The sequence below is a fragment of the Crinia signifera genome, chromosome 4, assembly GCF_055691185.1.
Source record: "Crinia signifera chromosome 4, ASM5569118v1, whole genome shotgun sequence".
Taxonomy (NCBI): Eukaryota; Metazoa; Chordata; class Amphibia; order Anura; family Myobatrachidae; genus Crinia; species Crinia signifera.
In genome coordinates, this window is record NC_139220.1 from 195,035,430 (window position 1) to 195,053,379 (window position 17,950).

General features: G+C 39.6%; 1 protein-coding gene across 2 annotated transcripts in view; it reads left to right on the forward strand.

Annotated features, from left to right (window-relative positions):
• PLXNA4 (plexin A4) overlaps positions 1–17,950 on the forward strand; it is a 602,161-nt gene that overhangs the window by 479,010 nt on the left and 105,201 nt on the right. For both annotated transcript variants that reach the window (XM_083183332.1, XM_083183333.1), the window contains exons 11-13: positions 9,488–9,584; positions 10,113–10,303; positions 16,704–16,855. In XM_083183332.1, coding sequence (XP_083039458.1) covers positions 9,488–9,584; positions 10,113–10,303; positions 16,704–16,855 — 440 coding nt within the window. The remainder of the gene's footprint in view (positions 1–9,487; positions 9,585–10,112; positions 10,304–16,703; positions 16,856–17,950) is intronic.

The following is a 17,950-nucleotide window of genomic DNA, read 5'->3' on the forward strand; positions in this document are numbered from 1 at the left end:
ACATTGTATCATTTGCAGTGTCATCGAGTGTGTACCTAGCATTAGCAAGCAATGAGTACAATTAAATGAAAACATATGGGAGGCGTGGCTATGATGGACATCTAGAACCAGCTACTTGCTGTAGCTCTCCACTTCATTTCTCCTGTACACATATCCTGAATATCCTGAGTGTGCTCACCTGCTTCAAAAGGCCCACAGAGGTGAGGGACAACTGCTGGCACACTTTTGACTGCCTGCGGGGGGTCCGGCTCGAGTGGCTTGCCCAGAGGAGATGCTGAATACCACACCACGCTGACCTGTAATGCGCTATCTTGGAGCTGGAAGCCGCTGGGTGCCTGCACACATTGCAGTGCTGCGCGCTCAATCCTACTGCTGCGGCTTCTCACACTGCCGCCGGGAGATACTTGTCGCTGTGCCCTCCTGACCGGGACCCTTCTTTGGTGTCTGCCTACACTAAGGTACTGCTCGCCTGCTCCTCCAGCCATGATTCCTCACGCCGCCGCTGGGAGACTCCTTGTTGCTGTGTCCTCCTGTCTGGGACCCTTCTCTGGCGGCAGCACGCACTGAGGTGCTGCGCGCCCACTCCTCCTGCTGTGCCATTTTACATTGTGGCCGGGAGACACCATGTCGCTGTGCCCTCCTGTCCCTTCTTCACTCTCAGGGACGAAAAAAGCGGCTGAGGTCCTTCTGGCCTTCTCTGAAGTCCTGCCCCACCTGGCTCTCCACGTTGGTGGCCCTCTGCACTGCCGCTCCATAATGACCCAGTCTACTACAGAGCTTGGCCATATCCAGGTACCATGAATCGGCATAGCCCAACTGGGTGTCACTTTGGGGAGGGAGAAGCCACGGCCATCTTGGACAGTGCGGAGCTACATTAGCAGGTGCCATCTCCTGATCCCAGTGTACATAGGCCAGCAGCACTGATAACCTGCACGGCGCTGCGGGAGAGTCTGAGGCCATCTTGGCATATAAGTTACTGCCTTATAAAAAAGAGCCTCCATTCACCTCCTGTTTACACCTGCCCAGGGATTTCTACTCCTTATCTAATACTCTGTTAACAGGGCGATTTACCCCTACATCTGTCCTTATACCTCTGTAGATGCCTGTCTGTGACAGCAGACTACACAAACTGTCAGGATACTATATTCAGGAATTCTTGCCAATTTACAACCTCCTGATCGTCTCCTGTGTGTCCTTGGTGGTGTGCTAGCCGCCGCCATCTTTCACCGTGCCTACCCTAATACTGACGGTTTATCTTCGTGGTAGTTCTATAAATCCTGCTGCGTGTGTTGTTTCCTTGTGAACATGGAATCTTCTGTGCAGCTGATACTGAGAGCAGTCAATGCCTCTTCTACTAGACTTCTTCACCGGTTGGATGATATACGGGGAGATACCCTATAATATGCCTGCCCTATTGAGTGATGTGATGCAGATGCTGTGGAAGATATGACTGTGCTTATTGAACCTCTGGAAAATAGAAGGAGGAAGACAGAGAATGGAGGGATAATAGATAGCAAAAGAATGTGGGGCAGGGAAGAGTGATGATTTAAGAGAAGATATTAGAACCTGGAAAGAAATGAGAGTTATTCAGAGCTCATCGCTGTTGTGCAGAGGCACAAGGCAATCGATGAGCGAACAATCGTGCATGCGTACAGATCGTCATGATGCGCATATGTGTGGCCAAACAACATCAAAAATCAGCGATTACTTTTTCACAATCCCCTCACAATTTAATTGACAAGAAGCTGGCTTTTTTGGGTGGTAACTGGCCATTTTTTGGGAGTGTCTGGAAACAAGCAGACGTCACAAACCTTCAAAAAGGATCTGTGACATCAACAAAATTCTGTTGCAGACTTGTGGAAGGGCCAAAGTTACGCACACTTGCACAGACTGGGAAATGCAGTTGATGGTGATGGAGTTGTGTACGGATTTGCAGTTGCCCTGGGATCGGCAATCATTTGCAGACTTGTACAGGGCGGGTTTTCACTTTGTCTGAGCAGTGACTATCTGATCACTGACCTCTGCAGATTCACACAGCAGTAACCAGGTGCGAATCAGTCCCAATATACAGTAAGCGGGATAGTGCCCAGACTGCACTTGAAAATTGGCAGAGAAATGTAGAAATGAAATGCTTCATTTTAGCTGCAAAACTATAATATCTTTTATCTGATTAACCCATATGTTTCTTTTAATTCAATTATAAACTGTGTTTGCATTAGCAAAATGCAGCTCTCCTTTAGGACAGCTTTAAGGCAGTTTTTATGGTCATCACGCATGTTAATCACAATGCGTTATTTGTTTTTTAACACTTTTATAATTAGAACATTCATGTAATTCTCTTTTCACAGCTGTTAAAATGTAAAAAAAAATTAAAATGATATTAAAAATGGTTAATATTTATCCTATTATAGTAAACACATTATAACAATAGATATCGCTAAGGGTTATGATGTGATACAAATGATGATAAGAGAAAATAAAATCCACAGTTACATTCTAGGTTATTGGACTGTGAACATCATGTGAAAATTCATAAGGGTTTATGGTTTGCAAAATTAAGTACAAATGACATTCTCTTCATAGCACAGCCTGCGGGCATAAAGAATAGTAATACGAGTAAGATGATTATCCTCTGCTGGTTATTCTACAAGTGAACAGCTTACTGTTGTTTTATTGACTATATGATTAGTTTGTGAAGTTATTTGAATCCTAATAATTCAGTAGTTACTGGTTTATTGCTGATCATCTCCTTACACCTGAATGCTACTTCTAACATCTACCACTAGATTTGGGACATGGTGAAATACAATGATGTAGATGTTATAGGCAACTGAAGTTGAAAAACATTAACATATAACAAGATCTCTGACATTTATATTTCTGTCCACATTTGTTGTTTTTTTTTTTTTTTCTTGTACAGATTATCTAAGGAATAAGTTACTTACATGAGATGCTAAATATATGTTGGTATGGTTTTCATACACAGACATATTCTTTAACACTTTATTTACTAGGCAATACTAAAACAAGCACATAGGATAAAACATCCAAGTATTAAAAGTGGATATCAAAAATAACCAGTAACCTGGTTTACAGTACAAAGGGCATCTAAGATGGACCTAACAAAACTGTTCAGAGCTGTACCGATTTTCTTCAGAAGTAGTGAATCATAGAGTGGCAATCCACAAGGAGGGTGGAACTAGGATAGAGAGGGGAACAGGTGGTAAATCCACACTGGAAGAACCCTGGTGGGTGAAAACATTTTTTGAAAAAATTGGGGGTGCACTTGAAATGAAAGGAAAAAAAGGATTTTTTTTGTATAATGCTTGACATAAACTCCATTTTTGTAAACATGCTAGATCCAAGGAATGGATCTGCAGGCCTGGAGCGAGGAGGCAAAAGGTTGTTTCCAGCCTGCTGTGATTTAGCAAGTGGCGGTTTGGTGATGAAGTGGGTAGAAGATACAATCTAGGAGACAGTAATACCCATAAGAGAGTAATCAAGTTTCTGATGTTTGCCCAAAATAGGTGATACGTGGGACATTGCCAGCACATTTTAATAAATGAGCCTTCCAATGTGCAATTCCATCAACAAGCACTGGGTATACTAGGGTACATATTATGAAGATGAATGGGAACATAGTACCATTGATAAAGTAATTTGCATGTGTTTTCCTTAATACACACTCAAATGGAGCTAGAGACTGCATGAGTGTGGATTTCCTCCCGTCATCCAAGATCTGCCCTAAATCATCTTCCTAAACAGATTTGTGATGGTCTTTAAGATCATAAAATGGGGTCTGCAGTGCAGACTATATTATGCAAACAAGGCCCCAGTGGAAGCTTATTGTAGGGAGAAAGATTCACAGGTAGAAATGGATGACATACATTTTTACTGGCAAATGCTGTGATACAGAATATTATGATAGGCTATTTCATTTGACAGTTTTCTAGTTTAAAAGTTAGATAAACAGCAAACACTTTACTTTTTGAACTTATGTCAATATAGTCAAGTTGCTTCAAAGCTATCATTGTATATGGGAAACTGCGGAATTGAGAAACCTTAAGATTGGAATGAGGAATGAATTGATGTGATTTACATCCTAGCTAAAAAAAAATGAATTTCGATCATCAATGGAATAGTTTAGATTAATGACCACTTATGTCTTCTTTTGTCCATTTGAGAACACGAGAAGCATTTAGAATAAGATATCAGCTTACTTAGAAGATGTAACACTCATACTTTCATATTTATGCTAGAATAATAATATGACAAATTATTCTTTAAGAGGCCATTTCAAAAATATTTTTGTCTAGGGGTAATTAAGAAGCATTGTATAACATATACTACATATATACAATGCATAACAGGCACCAAACTGCCTTCAAAAGATTAGCTCCAGGTGAAATACTGATGCTCACACCCTTTGGTCACACTTAACACACCAGACACACGCATAAACTAAACATAAGAAAGCTATCTATTTTAGTTCTGCTATCATCCCAGTGGAGGAAAAGGTTTCAACCTAGCAAAAGTTTTCAGATATAGCAATACAGCAATGTTACTGTAAGCACTGACAAGCTCATACTATGGAGAATAAGGTGCGACATGCACAGAACAGGACTTGAGATTTGGGGGTTATTCTGTTTGACTCTGAAGGCTGCAAATTCGCAAGTCCATCAATCCCCGCCCGGCGAATGCCCGGCAGCCCGACCCCCCCCCCCGCGCAGAGTGTGTCCCCACGCATAGGCTGCGAATGGATGTCGGGGATCATCGAAAGATGTGGAAGGTGCACGCATATAAAAGTGACTTTCAAGTCACTTACATATGCGTGCACGCTGGGTCAGAAATGAGCGGGCAGCTGACATCCGGTGATGTCAGCTGACCGCCCCCACGTCACAACCTCATTAACATGAGAATGCCCAGATTTCTCATGGGAACGTCCATAAAAAGCTGGGCATTCCCATATGGTAACAGAATGTTCGCCGTGGGTGCAGACACCCTAAGTCTGCACATGCGCAGAAATGCACGGAGGACCGAATGAACCAGAATAAGGCCCTTAGAGTGGGCTTAGCTGATGGACATATTTCAGGTAAATATTGGTTAAATCTGGATTCTGCAAGTTTTGCTATCTATCACAGAAATCGAAATACTCTACCAATCATACAATCTCATTGTGACCTTTATTTAATTTCAGTTCTGATTTCAAATGTCATCTGAAGGCTATTTTCTCCTCTATGTAATCATATCTTCTTTGTGCTACACATGGTGAATGCAGCATAATTGAATAAGAAATAAATGTGTAATTAGACATAACACAAGAATGGTGGGGAGATCATGGTACCCTGGCTGATGGGAGAGACTGAAGAAATTGTTTTTCTATAACTCATTTTAGTTTACTTTGTGCAGTAGACTTCAAAGAATGAATGAATAATTAGCTTTAGAAGAAAACACACATTCTCGGTGAAATAAAAATAGGTTACAGTACTGTAGTTCATATGTCACACGTCATATACAGTAAAGCTGTGTACACATGGTGAGATGTTGTGTTCAATTTCAAATGGACATCAAATGGTTTTCAGCCTCATTCGATCCTGATTTGATCCCGATGCGCGCTCCCATTTAGTGTAAATTGAACAGTGAAATAGTCTGTGCAGACAAGACTATATAGTACAGATCTGTACTATATAGTCCAAATCGAATGCATTTTGCTTGCCTTTCAATTCGATCCCGTATCCAATCGAATCGGGATTGAAACACAAGTAACATCGCACCGTGTGTACGCAGAATAAGATGATTTTTACTAAATGCATGTACTATATTTATTTATTAACAGTTTCTTATATAGCGCATACAGATTCCACAGCGCTTTACAGAGTATAGTTGACCATTCACATCAGTGCCTGCCCCAGTGGAGCTTGCAGTCTATATTCCCTACCACATGTACACAAACACAGACATTCTAGGGTTAATTTTAGTTGGGATCAGCCTACCAGTATATTTTTGGATTGTGGGAGGAAACTGGAGTACCCGGAGGAAACCCACGCAAGTACAGGGAGAATATACAAACTCCGCACAGTTAGAGCCATGGTGGGGCATCGAACCCATGACCTCAGTGCTGTGAGGCAGTAATGCTAACCATTACACCATCCAAACTATACATAACTAATAACAATCATGTGGTGTTATCAGTATAAATATTTATTTTTAATATCTAATACATATACAGTTTATTATTTATAACTAGCATATTGTATGTTTTTTTGAACAAACTATCTTGCCCTAAATCTGCATATTGTATGTACTGTATGTCTATAGATATAATCAGAGATTGGATCTCATCCAATTCTCACCAGTATGCTATTTGTTCTGTACTAAGTTCTCTCCTGAATGTCTTCAACAGTTGTACCTCCTGAAAAGTGTTGCTTGTTACATGAATAATTTTCTAATATAAAGAGGCAGCTGGCAGCAGGTTCCCTGTGCTAGCCTCAGTGAGCATTAAAAGCAAGATCTCAGGCTGAGAGCAGGTTATGTATGGCTCCCTTCAAAATCAGCAAAGCTACAGTCACTGCTTACATTGTTTTATCTTTTGAGGCTTCATAGAACTAATGGTAGAGAGAAATTCATATTTTTTTTTTCCTTTGTGGTTTGGGCTACTGTATAATGGTAAATAAATAGAATATTGGTAATATGCTACACTAATACAGTATGTTTACAGTTTACGTATATGAATAACCAACATCAGTAGTTGTTGTATGTATATATATATACCGTATATACCACTTCCACCAGCCATACAGATTAATGCTTGGTGTACCTTCATTTATTGGCATTTACAGATCATTCTTCAACTTTTCCTAAATGTACATACCGGTATATATTTATTTGCTTTTTTTGCTACATTTTTATACAAGCTGGCAAATTTGCTCATTTAAGTTTATTTGTTCTGCTTTATTTGCTTAGGTAGAGTTGTTGCCCTTAGATACTTTCTGTATTAAACTGTGTCTCCTTTAGCATGGGCTGATTGTCTTGCCAGTTTGTGTTGCATATCTTATGAGAAATCACTATAGAGAGGCCCAGAAGGTTGTTACACACATACATACCTACTGTATGCAGACATGTGATCTGTCACCAACCGGCACCTGGAGAGAGTGGAATGGGCAGGGGCAGAGGAGGGAAGTGGCAGTCATTTCTAACATAGGCCAAGTACAGTATTGACATGTTTATGCAACAGATGCTGACCATTTTGAGCCTAGCTTCTATGGTTTCCAATCCAAAGTTCTGTACGTAAGCTGTGAATTGGGCAGTATTTTAGCCTTTTCTGTTTTTGACCAGAAGAACTTACATAGCTTGTGTATGTCTTCTGGGTTGAAATATTTCCTTCTCCGGGGCTATTATGGCTTTGCAATGACTGAACTAAACAACATAGCAGCAAGTAATGGCAGCCCTCCAGCAAGACTAGTGTGCACACTCCTTGTCATTAGATGTACATGAGTTTCCGTTGCTCCTGTACAGCCCAGTAATTGTATTAGATGCCATTTCTTTTTAAAGGCTTTTACTCCAAGGCCAATATTTCTTAGATTTATGATTATCTGCTCAACAAGTGTTCACCCTTAAACATAAAGGAAAACAAAAAAAATGCATTTATTTGTTACCAAATTTCTTTACAAATTAACCATGTCCTGCATGTTTCCTTTATTATACTGATTCTACTTTAGTCTAAACAATAGCAAAGTATATTTTGTATACATGTTCTGTCAATATTACCTTATAGAAATTGCTGACAATAAGGAATAGAATACAAGGCCTGATGATTCAGATGTGGTTGTAATGCCGTTGCAGCAGCAATTCTTGTCAATGACAGAACTGCAAGGCATCACAAGTGTAGCAGCAGCCTGCAAGTGAACAGAGATCCCCACCGACGTCATCGCAATGCAGTGCATATGCATTTAACATCAATTCCCTGAGTGTCTTCGTGACTGAGCAGGATGGGCACAGGAGCTGCAATGTTGGCTTCATGTTTTATGCGTACGATATCAAGTTGCACGCTGAGACATTTTCCAAAAAGGCTTACAGCCTACCTGTGTTTTTGCAGGCATTCCCTATTATCACTTCCAAATAGTCTATTCCTGTCAATCCCTTTGTTACTGTGAGTGACATTACATAGGTTTCTTGGCAAGTGTTCCCTGCAGCCATTATACATTTGCAATCTACCGATACTCGCTCAGTTGCTACAACATAAAAGTTATGACAACATCTTAATCAGGCTCACTGTGCGCTGAAAATTGCCTGTTGACTTCTACTTAAAGTAAGCACTCTAGTCAGTCCTTTGATTAGTCTATTATGTATAGTAATGTTCAACTTTACCCAGTAATGTTGGATCAGCCGGTAGGATCAATGAGACTATTACATTATATTGATTTAACTACTTTATCAAAATCAAACTTCTGAACATTTCATATTCTGATCATTGTTCAAAAAAAATAAACTTTTGCAGATTTATTATCTTTTTTTTTGATAAATTTACTGACTTTATTATCCATGTACTGTATATAACAGAGATGTTGTGGAGACATACAAAGTACCATATATATTGTGTATAGCCAGAGATGTAAGTTTATCCCAGTTGCCTGGAGGCAAGATGATGTTTGGTACCCCCGCCCCCCTCCATAAAAAAAAGTGTGTGTGTGTATGTAATGGGAGGTGGGTAAGGGTAAGACTCATGACATTCAAGTGTAAGATTTCCAACAGAGCTTTGCTGGAAGAGCAGTGGTCACACTCAGATCCTGCTGTGAACCACACAGGTGCTGCTATACACGCAGGTGCCCCTTTAGGGCTTGGAGCCCGGAGGCAGCAATTCCATTGCCTCTGGAAGTTACACCCACGTGTACAGCAACATTTTTATTATTTATTGTCATTTATTTCACAGCACTTTATAGAGAATATTTCAGCTATTCACATCAGTCCCTGTTACAATGGAGCTTACAATCTATTGTCTTTATCATATGGACACACATACATACTTGGGTTGATTACTGTATGCAACAAATTTTAGTCGTCAAAATATTCATGCCATTTATAGTTGCTACTGTAAGTGTTTTTTTAATACCGGAATCCTGAGACCAAGTGGGATGCCAGGCGAACTCAGAATTTTGTTTTAAAAGGGCGGTCATTTATAAGACATACAGTAGTTTTGCCATGTATACGATTGTTAAAAACCCTGCAAGTTCGGTCTGCATTTTGCACAGTTGCTGGATTCGCACTGCATTACATTCAGCCCTATATGTCTTGCACAGTATGCAGTTCTATACACAATGGTGTCAAATTCAGGCCAGTCCTCCAATTCTTACCACTGACGCCCTTGCCGGACCTGTGTTCTAAAAGGAATTTAATTTATACTATTCGGCAGCATCCTTAACCCTTAATGAAAAATAAATGTATTTCCTGGATCGCTCAATTCCAAATTTCCATTTTCTTCTCTCCTTAGTATTACTACGAAGGAATGGAGATTGATAGTCTCCCGGTGGAGCTGACCGTGGTATGGAACGGGGATTTCAGCATTGACAATCCAGCTCTGAACAAAGGTAAAGTGGAACTTTGGTTTGGGCTAGAAAACAGTTTCCATGGCAACATCACTTAACTACTGTTAAGTATCATAGGCCTAACCTTTTCAGTACTCTTTTTTTTATATCTCTCAATGAAACTGAATCACGCCACAGTCACAAATTTCCATATAGTTTATTTTCTGTGACTACTGTTAGTATATGCACAAACCATCAAAACAAGAAATGGATGTTAACACTTTTGTGATGTGCTATAAACTAAAAGTATTTCTATGTACCAGGAAAGTGCAGGATGCCAGCCTAGTAGCAGAGTTGCTATATTGTTACCTATATGGATGGCTTCTTGAAATACAGTACTGTAGTTGTATTTATTTATTTATTTGTTGCCTTTTGAGAGGTCTCCATTTTTAAGTGGAGCTATCCTACTGTACTAAAACGTACACATAGAAGTAATGCACTGTACATTGGTAAGAGTTCCGTTATTTCTCCCATATTTATCACCGGCATCTATCTTGGTCTCACATCTAACGTGTGTTTCTTTGCCCCTAGTGCATCTGTACAAGTGTGGTGCTAAGAGGCCTAGCTGTGGCTTATGCCTTAAGGCTGATGCAGATTTTGAATGTGGCTGGTGTGTGGGAGAAGGCAAATGTACTCTCAAGCATCACTGCTTACCTCCAGAAAACCCCTGGCTTGAGCTATCAGGAACTCATGCAAAGTGCGCAAATCCCAGGATAACCCAGGTAAGTAAGGCACGGTTCTCATTCACGCTGCAATCGCCTAGATACAATCTCCAGCATTACTGATGATTTCCCTGATGGCTCAAAGTGTACATTAAATGTGCTGTGAATCTATTTTAAAAAGGTACAAGTGTTTAGATATGTTCTCTGCGCCATTAGAATGGAAGCAATCTTAAATTGATACGCTATATATATATTCTGCAACTAACAGAAGGCCTGGATAATACATTGGTGTTTTTTATTAGCCTCTCGCTAAAAGAAATACTGTGCACACAGCAAAGGAGTGAGAGGAGAGAAATATAATCAGCTAAGGTTATTTACTGATGACTACATTTATATCGGCACTGAAATTAGAGGACTATAAAATTGCCTAGATGCAAAATACTTCCCGTTCATGACAAGCAAAGCTAAAACATTATGCTGCTCTTAGCAGCGGGTGTAAAGTCTGACAGCTTGTTATGATCCATTGTATTTATTTCTATGCTATAGCGCTGCTGCAGTCTTGTAGCTGGTAGACGCCTACTCCATGTATTTCATCAACTCTGTGTTTTAACTGTGATTCACTTCTCAATTAAATAACACGACTGCACATATAATCTTACTTTTTTTTTCTGATTTCCAGTAATAATTGTAATTTATTCTTACATAGCTTTGACTACCCATTGCATTCTATATGTATCCAGTGAGTCACTATGCTACTTGCAAGGAAATATTTGTATAGTACATGTGACAAAAGAAAATTACATTTATTTGCATTGGTGGCACACTGTAATTTGACTCTGTTTATAATACTTACTATAGACTAGTTCTCTCTTTTTGTTGCGAATGTATTTTTTAAGCACGTTCATTTTCAAGTCATGGAGAAAACCTCAGATTTCCAGTTGGCACTCACTAGGTGTGATGCATATTGTATTTATAAATCACACATTTTATTATAGACATGTGGCCACGTGACATTGTGAAAAATGTTGCTTTTGTAACTCAGTTGTTTCAGACGGCTGTTGTTCTCTCCCATACTGTTACTGTCCCTAAACAACCCCCACCCAGAAGTAGGGCTACAATAATGTGATTTGCTCTGGATCCCACCAGGTAAGTGGGTGAGATCTGTGAAGATGGTCTATTCCCGAGAAATCTCATGAACTCTCCAAAAATTCCTGAGACACCTGGACACTACGGGCCACATGTATCAAGCCTTGAAAAAGCTTTAAAATGGAAAGTGATAAACCACCAGCCAATCAGCTCTAAATTGCCATTTTTCAAACCATCCTGTAATATGGCAGTTAAGAACTGATTGGTTGGTGGTTTACCACTCTCTTTTTCAAGGCTTGATACATCTGACCCTCCATGAAAGTAGGCAAATACAGTATGCTATAGACCAAAGTAACGAATACAGTTTGTACACTGTGAACCATAAGATAGAAATCATGGTCACCAATAAAGGGCATTCCAGTTCCCCACAAAGCACCTCTGGAACAGCCATAAAGCCATTTACAGTACCTCCTGCATATACTGACAGTTTCTTAGAAAATGATTGAATATTGCTCACCATAATAAGCAGTATTGTGCGCAGCTGACCTATGCAGCATTATTGTGGGGTATAACATTGCCACTAATAACACAATGATCAATGCTATGTACACTTGTATATTCTAACTGAACCTGTAAATGACATTCATGACACTTTAGCTTAAAGCTCCGTACATACTGAGCGATTGGTTGCTGAGCGATATATTGCTCAGCGACCAAATTGCTGAGTGTCCCGTTTTCATCAGCGACCACCGGTCACTGCAGGGCTGGTCGTGGGAGCTCCTGGCGACTCATACTCACAGGGATATGGTCTTAAGTCAGCCACAGTGCCGCAAGATGATGCATTTACACATTTGAACTTATTAACAGTTTCTTATATAGCGCACACATTTTCCACAGCACTTTACAGAGAATCGTTGAACATTCACATCAGTCTCTGCCCCAGTGGAGCTTACAATCGATATTCCCTATCAGATGTACACGCACACACACACACACACACACACATTCAAGGGTTAATTTTTGTTGGAAGCCAATTGACCTATCAGTATATTTTTGGATTGTGGGAGGAAACCGGAGTACCTGGAGTAAACCCACCCAAACAAGAGGAGAATATACAAACAGTTAGGGCCATTGGGGGTATCGAACCCATGACCTCAGTGCTGTGAGGCAGTAATGCTAACCATTACACCATCCGTGATGCGCAAAACTGTTGCGTAATCCATGTTTCTGCAGTCCATTTAGTGGCTGGATGTAATATAGTCCAAGTTCACCGAAGGACGTTTTTAAAGAAGTAATCTTTTACAAAGCATGGTTTTGTCTTGCAAATTATTGCCATTATGAAAAACAAGTTTGTTGGCATTCCACAAGTACGGCAAACTCATACCGCATTACATGCTTCTGTAAATATGCATACAGTATATATCAATCTGCTTATAAACTTCTCATCACACAATGAATGCCCTTCCTCCCTGTGCAAGGTAAACCTTTGAAACCATAACTACAATGAAATAATGTTACTGAGACTTAAGGCCCATACAGACACTACGATGATTCCTCAATGATGATGAACGACCCCATTATAAATCACCTCCTGAACAACTCAGAACGACTTCGTTCAGGGTCGTTCAGGAGGTGAATCTTTCAACATCGTCTAGTGTTTATGCTGTGAATGATGGACGACTACCAACGATGCGCGTACCCGTGGGTCGTTAAAGACCATAGCCATCGTCCATGCATGCAGGTCAATTTGGCTATGGTCGTTAACAATGTTTGTTTTTTCAATAGAAAAAGGACCTGCATCGTTTGTGGTCGTTTCTCATCTGTCGTGCACCAGCGATCACTGCAATGCTGAGGTCTTTCATTTTCACTTCAAGGGTGAAAATGAACGATGGTAGTTAAGATGTGACACATCGTAGTGTCTGTATGGGCCTTAAAGGGAAAGGAAGGTCAGCTGTATTTAATATATACATTGACTAACCTATTTAAAAATATGATTTAAATAACTGATATAATAAAAAAAGATAAAATATGGTGGTGCAGATAGAACAACCCCACAGTGAATGATCGCCAATTGCACACTGAGCTTTCCACAACCAAGGTACCCACCTCCCACCACAATGACACAAAATGAGGCCCACCTGGACTGGTGATGCAGATGACCCCAGTAGTGTAGAATCAGCCTAAGCCATGTAGTGGCGAGTACGGCACCTCTAGCTCCAAAGACATGGCAACTGCAAGGGTTCATAAAAGCCAACACAAAGCAATTCAAACAAGGGGGGTAAACAGCTGATCAGGAAATTCTTCATAAGATATGCTAAAGCAATTCTGAAAATGGCCCTGAAATCCCACACTACCTACATACTGAGGTCACTTTTTGGCCCTTATTCTGGTTCATTCGATTGGATGCGAATTCGCACGGGGACCAATGTTTTGCATATGCGTTTGTGCAGCAGCATTTCTGCGCATGTGTGTGTGCTGGGTGCGTGTGAACTTAGCGAAAAGTCTGGTCGCCGAGTGCACGCTCCCAACCTTGCAAGCAGGGGGTAGAGTGGGGCGTGGGGTACTGGCCAGGGTCATTACCATATGCGTAATGCGGTCGTGACGCATGTGCAGGGGGCGGACATCAGATATAACCGGATGTTAGCTGCCTGGCCAGTTCCCTGACTTTCTTCACTCATATGAAAGAGTGGTCTGGACCACCCTTACATATGTATACGCTTTCGCCATCATTCGATGGGCGGCAACCATCGAATGATCGGGGAGGTTCCCACTGGCATGTAAATGGATGTTCATGTAAAACATTCATTCGCAAGCCTTGCGAGTGAATTTGGCGTGCAAATGGGTGGTGCGGCCTAACCATTCACAAGGCAGGGTTTGCGTCATTCACAAGGGTGCGTGCAAGCATCTGAGCGAATGAACCAGAATAAGAGCCTTTATCTTAAATACCTCTATTATATTTTATACATACTGAGGTACGCTTGGCCTACTTTGCTTCCACTATTTGTTGTTATAAAAGACTGTTGTTTATTTTGTTAATTAATTTTAACTTCACTAAATTACCCTATTAAACTCACAAGTAGATAATTCACACTTCATCCTCCATGGCTTGCATCACTCCTGTTCAAAAATATACCTCACTAATGGTACTGTAATAAGAGGAACTGATCATTATGCATTGTCAGCTGCCTAAGGAGTGCTCTATGTATCCTGTAGTGAGGCCACTTCCAATATGTAGATCACTGTGCTCTTAAGAAGAGAGCTGTGTTCTTTGTATAGAAGATATCCTGCTTAATACACTATATGACTGTTTAACATTCCCTGATAATTAGGAAATGAATGCCAATTAATTTTCCTATTAGAATTGATTTTATATAATAGGCCTCCATTAATTTTATTCTACATAATTTCCACCAAATGCATGAGAAACGGTGCACAATAGGATGAAATAGGTGAATATGATGTATTTTAATGTAGCTAAAATCCTATTCAGATACACTATGAATGAATCAAATTAGTTTATTGAATAATATATGATATTGGATAAGCCCTTTCTTTGCCCATTAATTATTAAACTGTAACTTACATGCCGCATTATCACGAAGCCAGCAAGACATTAGCATTGAAATGTCTCTTAATTAAACAGTACTTTCTGAACATAGACGTGGCATTTAAACTAAAGTTATTACACTTGTGAGATTTTTCTGTCTCCAAAGTGCTACATATTTATGCATTGAACAATTTGAACACAAATGACACAGGTTACCAGAGGGCCTCAGAGGGTTATTTTTACAGTACAGATAAGGGAGAGCACTGATATGAGTAGGGATTCTTGTAGTTGTTTGGTTAGTACAATTAGCTTGGAACCTACCACACTGGCCACTATCTGTAATCATAGTGTAGCTTTCTCTACATTTCTATTATTAAGGATACAGCTGGTGGTCTATCATTTAGTGCTACATGATAGACCACTAACAGGGAACTTTTTTGGTTCCATTTTCAAGATTTTTATAGGCACCATACCTGACCGACTGTGGATTTTTTAAATCCTCTGAATATTTTAGTTTCACTTCATCCATATTTTTGAAGCCTGACCCTCTGCCTTGGCTATGTTCTTGTTGTGACACTTTTTTCATGTTTTTTATTTTAATTTCTATAGCCACTTTGAGGTTATAGATTTGGGTTTGAGTTTACCATATCCAAAATGGTTTGCACTAGAAGTATTTTATGTTTTTATTGTATTTGAGAATATTTGCATACTGTAAGGAGATATCTTGGAAATAGGATGCAAATCTAAATACAAAATGCATTTATGTTTCATATGCACCTTACACGCACAGCATGAAGATTTAATATTTGTAATAATTTTTGCATTAAATAAAGTTTGTGTATAGACATAACATTGATTTATGTTTCATATACACCTCAAACACATTGGGGGTTATTCAGAACTGATCTTGTAATCACCACCCATCCAGAATGAAATCTTGCCCTGTGTACACCTATGAAGAGCCTGTGAAATCCATTTGCAACCGCTCATCGTCAAATCATTTTCCCACTGTTTTCAGTCTGTGCTTCGCCCACGACCTACTCAAATGATTTTTCTGCCTTTGGAAATGAAAAGTCGGCCTGGGCTGACTTTTCATTTCGACTCTGATCCCCAAATTCGGGGCTGGTGCTGACGTCATGTGATGTCAGCTGCCTGTCCCAAGCAGGCATCGATGTGCCTGGGTTAGCAGGGGAACACCCAGTTTTTTTGGGCTACTCACAGAAGCTGTTCCACATACTCTGAACTGAGACTGAGACCAATACAGTTGCAATTAGAGCATAATATTAATTAAGAGCACCAATTTAGAATTGAAATGTAAGTGTTAGAGGTGTGATATTGTAATTTAATCAGTACAAGTATATACCAATGCAAATTATATATATTTGAAGAACTTCTCTCTTATTATAATTATAAAATACGAGGAGAAGCAATCCATCAAAGTGTAGTATATTCAATAACATCCCATAAAGGTTAGCAGAGAGTTGTTGGAGGCTATAAAGCTCAATAAAAGCTTATCACAAGTCTCCAGGGCAGCAGACTCCACCAGAGAGCTCATTATGTATTCAATGCTTACACCTACAAGGGTTTATGCTTGGCTTGAGGCAACCAGGAATGATGATGTTACAAAACCTACATCGTCTCATAACCTCTCTAGTACTAGTATGTCTCCTGCTCATGGAAAGTTCATTTTATTTTTTCAGGTTTATTTCTAATTTTAGTTTTAAATCATAATATACTTGTCTACTAGTATCATAAATACAGTACATTTGTTTGGTAGTTCAATAGATAATTCACTAAAAGGAAAATGTCACTCTCTGCTTTTTCCAGATCATTCCAGTAACTGGTCCCCGTGAAGGAGGCACAAAAGTAACTATCCGGGGTGAAAATTTGGGTTTGGAGTTTTGGGAAATTGAGAATGACGTCAAGGTGGCAGAAGTCAAGTGTACCCCTTTGATTGAGGAATATATACCCGCAGAGCAGTAAGTCACTGTGATAATTATATACTGCTGTGCTGTTCGTGAGATCATAAGGAAAGCTTATTTCTCTAACTATAACAATTTCCTGGTCATGATATTGTTCTACTCTGTATTGTGTGTCATTTAAAATTAATATGTGATAGCCTAAATTTAACAAAATCGAAGTGAATCTATGTTTAATTTGTGAATACGGTACGTGTGATATCGAACAGAAACCAGAACCGCTTTGCAAAATTGGGTTTTCTCATAACTTAAAAGGTGTTTATAATTGGCACAAATTGGGGCGAATTACTACACATATAAATTAATATAAAATTTGTGCAGTTGCAATAGACATACAAATGTTAGCCATTTAATATGATAGTATGGCACTTAGCATGCCCATAGTTAAGCAAAATCACAAATAACTAGTATTAGCTAAGACTCTTTTTATACAAAAGATGAGTGCAAAACAGTTTAGTACAGCATACTGATTAAAAAGGTGCAGAAACACATAGCAATCAACCAGCCCCAACGTATTATTCTAGTGAAGACATTGACTATTGAGCACAATTTCATCAAGACATAATTAACTGGCTACTTAACTAAAGATCTTCTGACGTATTCTGATGAAAAGGCTAATTATTACTGTTGGGAAGCTCCAGGGCAGGGACTTGAAAATACCAACACATCATCTATATGGAATATAGATGAGGGCTTTCTCAAGCATGCACTGGTCACATGTATAAAGCATGTTTTACCATCTCTTTGGGCCTTTTTATTAATCTTTTATTTATTGACCTTTAGCACTGCTGTTTTCCTATGTTTAAGGGCAAATGCAGTATCCCTTAAATATACCAATATAGAAAGTAGGAGATCTTGGTGATATTTCCTGTTTTCTCTATGCCAGCCCTCACAATAGTATACTTTTCTATGAGGACAATATTTAACCGGTATTTAGTAGGGTCTACAATGTCTAGGTTGACAGTCAAAAGGTCAACAACTATTGGTCTACAGAAGGTTGACATGGGCAACAGGTCAACATACATTAGGTCAACATGGACAAATGGTTGACACAATCAAAATGTCGACATAAAAAGGTCGACATGAAAAAAGGGT